Source organism: Fundulus heteroclitus, chromosome 21 (assembly GCF_011125445.2).
Source record: "Fundulus heteroclitus isolate FHET01 chromosome 21, MU-UCD_Fhet_4.1, whole genome shotgun sequence".
Classification (NCBI taxonomy): Eukaryota; Metazoa; Chordata; class Actinopteri; order Cyprinodontiformes; family Fundulidae; genus Fundulus; species Fundulus heteroclitus.
In genome coordinates, this window is record NC_046381.1 from 23,651,653 (window position 1) to 23,664,082 (window position 12,430).

Here is a 12,430-nt window from a genome sequence, read left to right on the forward strand (position 1 = left end):
TCAGGAGGCTGAGGTCCTTTGGAGTGAGCAGGCCCCTGCTAAAAACTTTTTATGGCTCTGTGTTGGCCTCAGCCCTTCTCTACGCTGTTGTCTGCTGGGCCCCTGGCAGCACAGAGTGGGACAGAAAGAGACTGAATAAGCTGGTGAAGAAGGCCACTTCTGTACTGGGCTGTACTCTGGACTCTGGAGGAAGTGGCTGAGAGGAGGGTGTTGTCCAAGCTCACATCCATCATGGACACCACCTTCCACCCCCTGCACCAGAATGTAGAGGAGCTGAGCAGGTCCTTTAGTGCCAGACTTAGACACCCTGTCTGTAAAAAGCAGTGCTACCTCAGGTCATTTATTCCTGCTGCTACCAGACTTTACAATGCTGCACTATAACTGTAACTATAACTGTAATATCTAATGTGCAAATAACTAGTGTGCAATTCTGTTTAATACCCTGTGCAATAACCTGTGCAATACTCTGAGCAATAATCATGTTAAATAAGTTACTTCAGCTGCATATTTATCTCACTACCTCACTGTTGTTCTTACCTGGTACCACTTTAATGTACAATTTAAATCCATTTGTGTATAATTCACCTGAATGTACATAAGTCATCCTAAATCTCTGCTTTATTTCGTTTGTATTTTTTTTTTTGATACACTGCATATATGTGGAGACACTATTTACTTTGTGCACCTTTTTCCTCCTTTTGGCACCTTTTTTGTTTATTAAGCTGATGTGTGACAAGTAAATTTCTCCACTGTAAGATCAATAAAGCCTAACTTATCTTATCGTATCTTATCTTATATTATCTTATCTTATACACCGTGGGGTAACAATAAAATACCTGTTGTGGTAATTCTCACTTGCTACAGAATTCTTGCTACAACACTCATTCGAGGCTTGTAACTTGCAAATTGAACCAAACAGGTGCACCCCTTAGTAATGAGGAGTCGTTAGGTCGTTGTTGGGCTGCAAAATAAACCAAAACTGGTCCAAGCCTCTGCAATGGGGAGTTGTTAGGGTCGTTATTGGCATGACTTACAGGAGCAATATTTTGACCACCTGTGTGGAGTGAGGACCAAGGTAATAATTGGAAGAAATCAACCCTATTGCTGTGTTATACGTTTTTGAGAGTTGAAACCTATGTCCTACTCCTCTGTTTAAGGTTAGTTTTTCTCTCCTAACATAAATGGCTTCCTTCACGCCCCTTTCAAACCATCTGTCTTCTTTGTCCAAAATGTGAACATTTTGGTATTCAAAAGAGTGTCCTTAAGGTGTAGGTGGACAGCTAACTGTTCCTGCTGCCTCTGATGTAGGTATGCAAGTGAAAAATTAACTGACATTAAAGAAACTTCCCCAACCCGGAAAAGGCACCCTTTTCCGGCTTAAGACCATGGTCTCAGATTTGGAGGCACTGATCCTCATATTGGGTGCTTCACAAACCTGAGAACTGCTCCAGCAAGAACTATGCACAACGTTCCCAGCAAACCCTCACAATACGTTTGGGCCTTCCAGGTCTGACCAGCTTCTTCCCCATCCATCGGAGCCAGGGTAGCTGTTATTTTCATCCTGAGCTGCTTTGCCTCTGTTTCAGCCAGATTGTTGTTCCTGATGGCATATTCAGTGGCAGTGATCAGTTGCACAATAGGTATTTCTTGTGGAGAAATGGCAAAATTCAGGCTCAGGTTTTTAACCCACTTGTCCTGGACATTGATGTTGGTGGAAATGTCTTCGGAAAAAAGTCCAGGCATTTTATTTTTTAACTTTTTTGGAGTGGCCATGAGCTGGATGACTGAAAATCTTCATCAAAATATCAGACATCAGTTCATTATGTTTCTGGGACTTTTACGTTCAGGAAAATGAGTTTTTTACATTTTATTTACTTCTTCATATTTTGGTTTCAATCTGCATCTTGTTGGCTTCATCTCACATCTTTTATTCTTTATTCAGATTTAAGCAGGAAGGATTGTCAGAGATCAGCTGTTCTTCACTGGCCTCTGCTCTGAAGTCCAACCCGTCCCATCTGAAAGAACTGGACCTTACAGAAACCTGTGACCTGAAAGATGTTGGAGTGAATGAGCTATGTGGTTTCCTGAAAGATCCCTACTGCAAACTACAGATATTGAGGTCAGGCTCCATCTTTTAGTTCTGATATTTTTGATGTGAAAGTTGTGTTGACACTAAACTGCAGACATCTGGCTGATATTCTACTAATCCACACTGAGGATCTTCATAGTAAAGTCTGCTTTCTTCACTTCTTTACTAGAGTAATCGGAAAAGACACAATGCTTAAAGCTCAGGTGTTGTTGAGGGATTTTGTGGGGATTATTATATTAAATATTCTATTCGACTGATTTCTTTATTCAGTAACCCAACAGGTTCCTGTTTTATTAGAACTTGGCAAAAGTATTTAAAAGTTTAAAAATGTGTGAGAAAACCAAATTCTTTTTATTTTGTCAGTTGCATCAAAAAACTGTTAAATTATAATTATGTGCTGTGGATGGAATTCTAAGCAAAGATAACTGAGTTTTCATCATTACTAAATGAAAAGACGGTGGTGATGAAGTTCCAGCACTTTTATTGAGAAACAGAGCAGAGATCACATAGATGGAAAGTAATTGTACCCCACGGTCCCGCTGCAGTCTGCGTCTGCCCTGTCTCCGCCTGTCTCGCTTTTCCGGCTCTCCCTAATACTGCCCAGTGGCCTTGGCTTGAGACATAACAAAGACAGTCATCTATCATAGACAATAATCATTCTACGCAGCATTCGGCCATGCAATCAGCAAACAGTGGATCTTATACACAGCCATTAGGTCTGCAGGCCTCCCACATCCGAGTGGTGTGAGGCCATAGTGACTTCAGAATAATAGTTCATATCACATTCCTCTCTTTTTTGTTTTTGATGATGGTGTTGTCGGCATCAAAACAAAACAAGATGACCCATCACATGAAAATGTGAACAAAACACAGAGGACCCATTTCTGTAAACATGTAAAGTGGGACCCAACAGGTTCCCGTGTTGGAACCGGGCAGTGCTGGAACTTTTAGTACAGATCAACATGAATGCTTCATAGAGTTTTATCACACAAGATCAAAGATTTAGCTTTTATCTGCAATTTAGGGTTCATCTAATTAAGTAAGGCCTGTTTTAGGTCCCTATGCACACATTATTTTAAATTTACATTAGACTAGGTAAGCTAAACCCTGTTCAGTAACCAAGGTCGAATCTGTCTACTCTTCCCCTACCCTTTCAAACCCCACTTGGTTTTCCATTCCCCATTCCCATGGACCCATCCATCACTTTCATACCAATCCTTACAAATCCAGGAGCACCGTTGAGGGGTATCAGAGGCAGGCCGGGCTTTGACTCACCAGAAAAACTCATCCTCTCTAAAGGATGATAAAAACTGATGTGACCCCAGGTGAAATCACGCTCTCGGTCAATCTGAGCGAGAAGTATCTGTATTGAAACTAGGAGTTACCATTACCAGCTAATATTAAAGGATCTTTAGAACCAATCAGATCCTGGTTCTTCCTATATCAAAGCAAAAAGTGCATAAACCATAGGTCTTTGTTTGTCTGAAACAAACTGTTTCCATTCTTTATCATGAAACCATATTGATCAACATAATGCAACATTACAGTGTAGATGTCATAACACAAAAAAATCAAACATGTGAGTCAGTGGAACAGAGCAGTTAAACAAACAGTAACTAATATGAGAAGAGTCTGAAACGTTAAGAAAGCCTTCAGGCCATTCATGGCACCAGACAGAAACTAATCTAATCGCGCTTAGGGTTCTTTAGGCAACTCCTCCTGTTGAAGAATAAGAAATCAGAGTTCTCTGGCTTCTTCATCCCCAATCCTCCTCTTGGTTCCCTCTTGCAGGCTGGTCGATTGAGCTGGATGGTAATGAATGTTCAGTTCTTAATTGGGCCATTAACATTTTATTTTGCATTTCTCCCCAATAAAACACTTTGTGAAGATGGTCTGCAGACACGAGTCCTTGTTTCTATTGGGAAACCGAAACAAGGTGTAATTAGTGTTCTTATCAAAAACCCCATTCATGTGTCATTTATTAAAAACATCCTTCAAGCACTTTCACATTCACAATATTTCTGTGCACAATTATTTAGCTCTGAGTTCTGTAATTTAATTATTAATTAAAAGAGTAATCTTTAAGTTCAAATGTATCTGCAGTAAATTCATAGTAATTCTAAACAGAATGCATTCTATGTGTGTCTTAACTTTTAGTGTCTGACAGTTGAAGTTCTCTGCAACATAATTTCATCACCATATTTGTTTCATGTCATTTCCAGTTTTATTTTGAAAATCCAACTGAGAAAAAGAAAGGCTTACCATGTGTTTTATGAAATGTTTATTTTTTTATTATGTTTAAGCTGGAAATGTTGGACCTGTGTGATTCAATCAAGCGATTTAGTTCTGTAGACTGATTCAATGCGCATTAACTCTCCGCCTCTCTGCCTACTCGGACGCTCTTTTCTCTGCTCCCTGCTAGAGGTGGGCGGATCGATCCTAGGATCGATACTATCGATACCAACGCGGGTATTGATATTGAACAATATTCTTTTAACAGGATCGATCCTTTTTATTCTCTCCCGTGCGCGCTGACTGCAGCAGATTCACCAGACCAGTCTCCCCTTCTGTGCCAACACCGGCACTCTGCTGGCTGCTGCTCCCCCTCCCCTCTCGTACATGGCTCAGCGGCGCACCAGCCAATCAGCACGCAGGCTCAGCCTGTCCCGCCCACTGTGCTCTCTCAGCTCAACATACACAAACAACCGCCGCGCGCGTCTCCTGTTCAGACACGGAGAGAGAGAGAGACCGCCAGAGCGGAAAAACATGAAGAGAGAAATATGTTTTGTAAAAAGCTGGTTAAATTTAGTGGAAACACAACAAATTTATCTAAGCACGTGAAAAACCATGAGGAAGAAAACGTCGAGCGACAGAGGAAACTTCTCTGATTGCCCTGACAGACCAGACCCACAGACTGACGTCACTGACTGAGGCGTTTCAGTCCTCCGGAGGACATCCAGGTAGATCAGAGCAGCAGTTCATGGTAACTTTCAAAGTAGATATAATCTATGATATGTTACTGGAGCTCACACATAAAATGTAATTAAGACCTTGAAAGAACCCAGTACATATATCCTATTAAAAAGTATTATTTAAGATAAGATAACATTAGCTAATCCTTTATTTATCCCATGACGGGGAAAATTATAGGATTAAAGCAACAAGCAGGTGCAAACAACACAGACAAAATTACATGAGGATTGAAAGATATAAGAGGTGGATTAGGAAAAAAAAACACTGAACATAACATTATTATTATTATTTAATTGTAAAAATCAAATGTTAAAAGTATCGGTATCGGATCGATATCGGCGATACTGCCCCTTGTATTTACTTGGTATCGGATCGATAAAAAATTCCCGGTATCGCCCACCTCTACTCCCTGCTTGCTTGCATTTTCCTCCCCTTTTTATCTCCTTTTTATCTCTTAACCAAAATTGCAGAAAGTTGGATTTAGTTATTTTATTTTATTTATTTTCTGTGATTTATTTTTGATTTTGATTTTTTCCCCGTGTGGACTATTTTAGTTTTCAGCTAATCCACATAAGATGCCTCTTTACAACAGCCCAGAGGAGGCAGTTCTCAGGAAAAATGCTCTTATGGAAAGACTTCAACATGAAGCGGATATGAAGGAGAACCACCCGATTCAAATGATGCCTACCTTCACCACAATGGACTTTGACAAGCTTTTACAGAAGATAGCTGTTATGGAACTGAAAATCTGTCGACTCGAAGTGAATTATGATGTAAACGCCACGCATGGAAATGAAACAACCCTGCCTGTGATTCTGAATGGTGACCACCAGCCCAGCGACTCGGCGAACAAACAGTCCCCGGAGGAAAATGAGAATCCCTGGATCACTCTGGGTGCAAGACCAAAGGATCAACGAACCCCGCACCCAGACAAAGAAAACTGACCGAGACTACAGAGAGATGTCCCAAGAGAAATGAAACAACAACGGGCTGTTCTCAAAACAAATGATAGGAGTAAACCTGCTGGAAATGCTGGAATTCCGTTACGAAACAGATTCGCTCCGCTCCAAAATGTGACCAGGGAGGATCACGACAACAATCAGAGGTATGTCAACGATTTTCGTTCTAAGACATCACAGAAAAGACATGCCACAGGGCCAAGGACCCTGATATTATGCAATGGATCTGTAAGGGGGATTAAACATTTCTGTAACAAGAAAAACACAGAGGTGTTGATTTATAACCCTTCGAACTTTGGCCTGGTGTCTGAAATATCAGACAACCTTCTGAAGATCTTGAAAGAACGCCCGACCTTGGAAAAACTCATAATACAAGCTGAAGCCCTGGGCGACATCACCCGGATGAGAAAATCAGAAGTATTGAAAGAGGATTACATTCGTTTGTGGAACCTAGTTCATGGCCTTAATGTCAAGGTGTTTCTTAGCGGCCCTCACTCGGCCGTTTACTGTGGAGATGAGATTTTTTCCAGAATTCTGATGCTAAACAAATGGCTGGAAAAAACATGCAAACAAACAACTGTAACCTTCATAGACAACTTTAACATCTTCTGGGAAAGAAGACATCTGTTTAGCAGCAATGGCTTCTCTCTAAATAGGTCAGGTGCAAAACGGCTGATTTCAAACATCTTCTATTCTGTGAACCATACGCCATCAGCTTTGTCCCAAAACAAAGTACATCCAGTGCCAAAACAAATGATAAGCCCAGTGCAGCCCGAACAAGCCAAGATAAAGATGGCCAGAAAGATGACACAGAAAGAGGCTTCGTCAGAGCTACAGGAGGATCCATCCCAGATCTCAGCAGGACATAGAGAGGACCAAGAACCTCCATCGTCACGAACACAGGTCCGGACTACACCCGCCTCGTCTTCCTCACCACAAAGCCCAGAGGTTCCTTTTCTGGAATTTTCTCCCAACATGAACAAAGTATTTAAGATTGGCCTACAGATGACATCCTCTCCATATAGCCACAACTCTGTGACTAAACCAGCATCTTCCAAAGGCCGCAGAGCCCCAGATCCTCCTCTACGTATCACGGAACATGCCTGTCCTCAAGACCTTCAGATTACTTTGCTGTGATACCCAGCGGGCCCTCACTGCACGTTTATCAGACATGACAGTTTCCAGAATCAGCTTGGGTCTTTTCCCGGGAATCACGGAATATCTGTGATGACACGTGGCAGAAAAAAGAAAAACAAAAGGATAAACAGGAACAAATACTTGAAAGTCATTAACTGTCAGATGCAACCTGCCACAGAGACATCATCAACCACCAAATCATATAAACTAGGTTTATTAAACATTAGATCTCTGTCAGGAAAATCCCTTTTAATTAATGACTTTATTATTGACAACAATCTTGATGTTATGTTTTTAACAGAAACATGGTTACATGAATCTAATGAAGAAGTAATACTGCTGGAGTCAACACCTCCAAACTACAATTTCCTTTGTGAGAGCAGACAGCAAAGGAAAGGTGGAGGAGTAGCAACATTGTTTAATGATTCACTAAAATGTAAAAAGGTGTTTTTGGGAAAATTTGACTCTTTTGAACATTTGGCTCTCAAGGTAAAGAGCCCGGTACGAACTATGTTTCTGAATGTTTACAGGCCTCCCAAGTCCACATCAAACTTTTTTAAGGATTTTAGTGACCTCTTGTCTGTGATATGTGTTGATTATGACTGTTTAATTATTGTGGGAGACTTCAACTTTCACGTCGACAACCCTGAAGACAGAAGTGCAAAAGAACTGTTTGACACACTTAGAAACTTTGGTTTAACTCAGAATGTTAAACAGCCAACACACAAGCAGGGACATATTTTAGACTTAATCATCACTAAAGGTCTAAACATTTCACAGGTCAATGTAACTGATGTTGCCTTATCCGATCACTTCTCTGTTACCTTTAAATGTATCATTACCAGTGACTCATTTAGCCAAAGGGACAAAGTAAGAAAACGCACCTTTAAGGACAATGCCACAGAAACTTTTATTCAAGCTTACTCTGCTACCTCAACCTTGGGCTGCAACTCAGTAGATGAGCTAGTAGATAACTTTCAGTCTAAAGTCTCAGACATCATTAACTGCATTGCTCCAGTCAAAGTGAAGGTTTTTTCCGGGAAGAAAAAATCTCCTTGGAGAAATGCTCCAGCAGTTAGAAGTGAAAAAAGGGAATGTCGGAAAGCTGAACGCAGGTGGAGAAAGAACAGACTCCAGGTTCACTATGACATCTATAAAGAGAGACTTTATAGATATAACTTACAACTGAAAAATGCAAGAGAATCTTTCTTCTCTGAGATCATTAAGAAAAACATTAATAATGCTCGTGTCTTATTTGCCACAGTCGACAGGTTAACAAATCCTCCTATGTCCGTGGCTTCCGAACTCCACTCCACCAGGGCCTGCAACGAATTTGCAAACTTCTTTACTGAAAAAATCCAAAAGATTAGAGGATCTGTTTGTAGATCCATACTAAGTTCAGTACCAAAGTTGTCTCCTACCAGAAATGATTTTGACCAAATGTCCCAATTCAGCCAAATAAACTCCAAAAGCTTAGAGCAGATAATTCAGCAGTTAAGTTCCTCCTCAAGCTGCCTTGATGTTCTCCCCACAGCTTTCTTTAAAAAAGTTTTACCTGTCATAGCGTCTGATTTGACAGGTGTTTTCCCCCAGTCCCTAAAAACAGCAATTATCAAACCACTGCTGAAAAAGAACAATTTAGACAAACTTCTACTCCAGAACTACAGGCCCATCTCAAACCTCCCCTTTATCAGTAAGATCATTGAAAAAGTTGTATTTCAACAATTAAACACCTTCTTAACTACGACCAGCCGCTTTGATGTTTTCCAGTCAGGTTTCCGTGCTCACCACAGTACAGAGACCGCCCTTATCAAGGTGTTCAATGACATCCATATAAATACAGACTGTGGAAGAACCACCGTGCTGGTTCTATTGGACCTCAGTGCAGCATTTGATACTGTCGATCACTCCATTCTGTTAGAACGCCTGGAGAACTGGGTCGGCTTCTCTGGTACAGCTCTCAACTGGTTTAAATCCTACTTAAAGGACAGGGACTTTTTTGTATCAGTAGGTAACTTTACATCAGAGATGACAAAAATCACATGTGGGGTTCCCCAAGGGTCCATCCTGGGTCCCCTCCTATTCAATATCTACATGCTCCCTCTAGCACAGGTAATAAAAAACAACAACATCAGCTACCGTAACTATGCAGATGACACACAGCTCTACATCACCATGTCACCAGGTGACTATGGACCAGTTCAAGCACTGAGTAAATGCCTAGAAGAAATCAATACGTGGATGTACCAAAATTTTCTTCAACTGAATAAAAACAAAACTGAAGTAATAATATTTGGACCAATAGAGGAAAGATCAAAAGTTAGCACACAGCTTCAGTCGCTTCAGCTAAAAACCACTTATCAGGCCCGAAATCTGGGAGTAGTGATGGACTCAGACCTGAACCTTCAAAAGCATCTAAAGACAATTACAAGGTCAGCTTTCTATCACCTGAGGAACATTTCTAGGATTAAAGGACTGATGTCTCAGCAGGATCTGGAAAAACTAATCCATGCGTTTATTTTTAGTCGAATTGATTACTGCAACGGTGTTTTCACAGGTCTGCCTAAAAAGTGGATCAGACAGCTGCAGCTGATCCAGAACGCTGCTGCCCGCGTCCTCACTAAGACTAAGAAAGTAGAGCACATAACCCCAGTTCTAAAGTCCTTACACTGGCTCCCTGTATCTCAGAGAATAGACTTTAAAATACTTCTGTTAGTCTATAAATCCCTAAATGGCTTAGCACCTAAATACATCACAGACTTGTTATCAGTGTATCAACCCTCCAGACCACTAAGGTCTTCTGGCTCCAGCCTTCTCTGCATACCTAGAACCAGAACTAAACAAGGAGAAGCAGCATTTAGTTCATACGCTCTGCTTATCTGGAAAAAACTTCCAGAAAACTGTAAAAGTGCGGAAAGCCTGAATTCTTTTAAATCAAGATTAAAAACACATCTGTTTAAAATGGCCTTTGACTGTTCTAGTTAAACAGTTTTACTGTTTTTAATGTTCTTTTTTGTTACTACATTCTATCCCTACTTGCTTTTATTCTATTTTCTATCTACATTTTATTATTTTGCTATATCTTAATCATGTAAAGCACTTTGTATTGTCTTGTACTGAATTGTGCTATATAAATAAATTTGCCTTGCCTTGCCTTGCCTTGCATTTGAACCAATCCAGGGAGATGGTGAAATTGGTTAATTGATAGGTCATGTTATTCCAACTCCAGATGTATACATCAAAACACCCAACGAAAGGCACCTTAGGTAATTAAGGATGACTCTTTATAGTTTCTATGGCTGGTTGATGAGTCCAATCACATAACACCTTGTCTCCGGTTAAACATGGGTTAAGATGTCCTTGTTGTAGCATACATACCATCCCTTTATCAGCAGTCTCGCATAGATCCAGGTCATAGGTGTAGTTTGTCTGTGGGCCATACCAATCACCATCCAGTTTCAAAAAACAAAAATACCCCTGTACAGTCACTACGGGCAATATATAATAATGACAGACAGTAGTACTATTGGTAACATCATATTGTGTCCAATGTCCTTCACGCATAATATCATCACAATAGGTCCTCTGTGATTCTAGTTGTAACCAACTTTTACTACTAATGTTCCATAGTTGTCTCCATTCATGGAAATTTCCGATAATAACCACACGCTTAAACCGTTCATGTTGAATATGAGTGTGTATCATTTGTACGTTACATACCGTCCAGTTCAAAGCTACAGAAATGTTTAACACTTCTGCTGTTGTGTTCCACATCTTTATTTGCCAGTTCAGTTCTTTAAGGAAGATCTTTGCAGTTTCCTCCTGTGATGTTACAACAGTAGGCATCCATAATCCAACCTGATGAACAGCTCTTGATGCATGCTGTCCATTGTTTAATAACATAGTTCTTGTTATGTTTTTGTAAAAAAGCATTGGAAACACTTAACACAGTACCTGTTCCACCAAGCAAAGTGTCCCACCATGCACATTTCGTCCTAGTGCATGTTGGCAGAGGAGAAAAAAACAAACAAAAAAAAAACTTTCCAGTGAACTTTTTTGTTATCGTCGATTGTGCCATTTGTTGACAAGTGTGTGCAGCATCTGCAATTTGAGTGTGTGTCTTCTTACACGCTCGTTCTGTAGATGATTCATATTGGCACAAACCTCTCCTTGAAACCACTTTAACGTTACATCCCTTGAAGACTACTGGTATGCTTCTTACATGCCACTGAGAGCATGTGTAGTCATCCTGGATTCCGTTGCGCTTGCTGTCTCCCCATCACAGTGATTACGGCTGAACCACTTCGTTCAGGATCCGGCCTGGTGCTTCTGTCCAACAGAGGTGTGCCAGCAGGACCATGGCAGTGAGGACACGGAGGATGATGGCCCCAAATCCTGCACCAGCCCTGTGGTGCCTCCCTCTGTTTGGGACGTCCGCCATCGTGCTGTCCCTCGGGTCATCCAATCAGCAGATCCCACGGAAACATGGATCTGAAATCAAAATTAGTACTGCTATAAGACAGAAGAATTTGATTAGTTTTCTCTTACAAAACATTTATCCATTTTTCCCCCCCTGAGTAAAATACTGACACTGTTGCATCATTCCCTTGTGAAATGATTTCAGCTGGTCTAGGTGGACCATTTTTTTTGTCTCACCCAAACTTTGGCTCCTGGTTAATCTGTTGAGCCAAACCCCCCTGTTCCTCTTACAGTGATGTTAGTGGGGGCAGCCACCCCTTGAACCTCTGTCATTTCACAGGGTTCCACTAGCATTTGTGCTAGTTTTTCTTCTTTCTCAATTACCAGGGATTTTCTCCTTAATAATCCCCATCAATCACTTTAGCTTGTATTGTCATTAACAGCTGAGGCCTGCAACTCCACAGGCTCAGACATCATCTTTCCTTTTGACACAGCTTGTTGCATGGCTTTTTTAGACAAATCTAATGCTCTTTGCTGTGCTTCTTCCCAGATAAAATTTTCTTTTTCAGGCACTTTTCAGAATTGGAATGACCACATCCTTGTGCCATAAAATGCCTAATGCTTACACAATGTATAAACAAATGTGTAAATAAATGTAGGTGAATTTCATGCTGAAATATTTTTAACTCCTGTACTAAGCATTTACATATACATTAATACATTTTCCATTCAGATAAAATCACAAGTTTTATTGTTAATTTATTTTTACTCTCTTATTCACACATATAATCCTGAGCGGTTTCTCAGTTTGTCAAATGCAGAGACAGGTCAGGTTCAAACACCTAAAACATTC

General features: G+C 40.6%; 1 protein-coding gene across 2 annotated transcripts in view; it reads left to right on the forward strand.

Moving 5' to 3' along the window:
* The window catches only part of LOC118556872 (ribonuclease inhibitor-like), a 68,486-nt gene extending 56,812 nt beyond the window's left edge, over window positions 1-11,674 (forward strand). Inside the window, exons 5-6 of one of the 2 annotated variants that reach the window (XM_036125425.1) lie at window positions 1,943-2,119; window positions 11,444-11,674. In XM_036125425.1, coding sequence (XP_035981318.1) covers window positions 1,943-2,119; window positions 11,444-11,456 — 190 coding nt within the window. In that variant the 3' untranslated portion in view covers window positions 11,457-11,674. Of the gene's footprint in view, window positions 1-1,942; window positions 2,194-11,443 lie in introns of those variants that run through there. The other variant, XM_036125424.1, reaches the window with a different exon arrangement.
* Window positions 11,675-12,430: the final 756 nt, after the last annotated feature.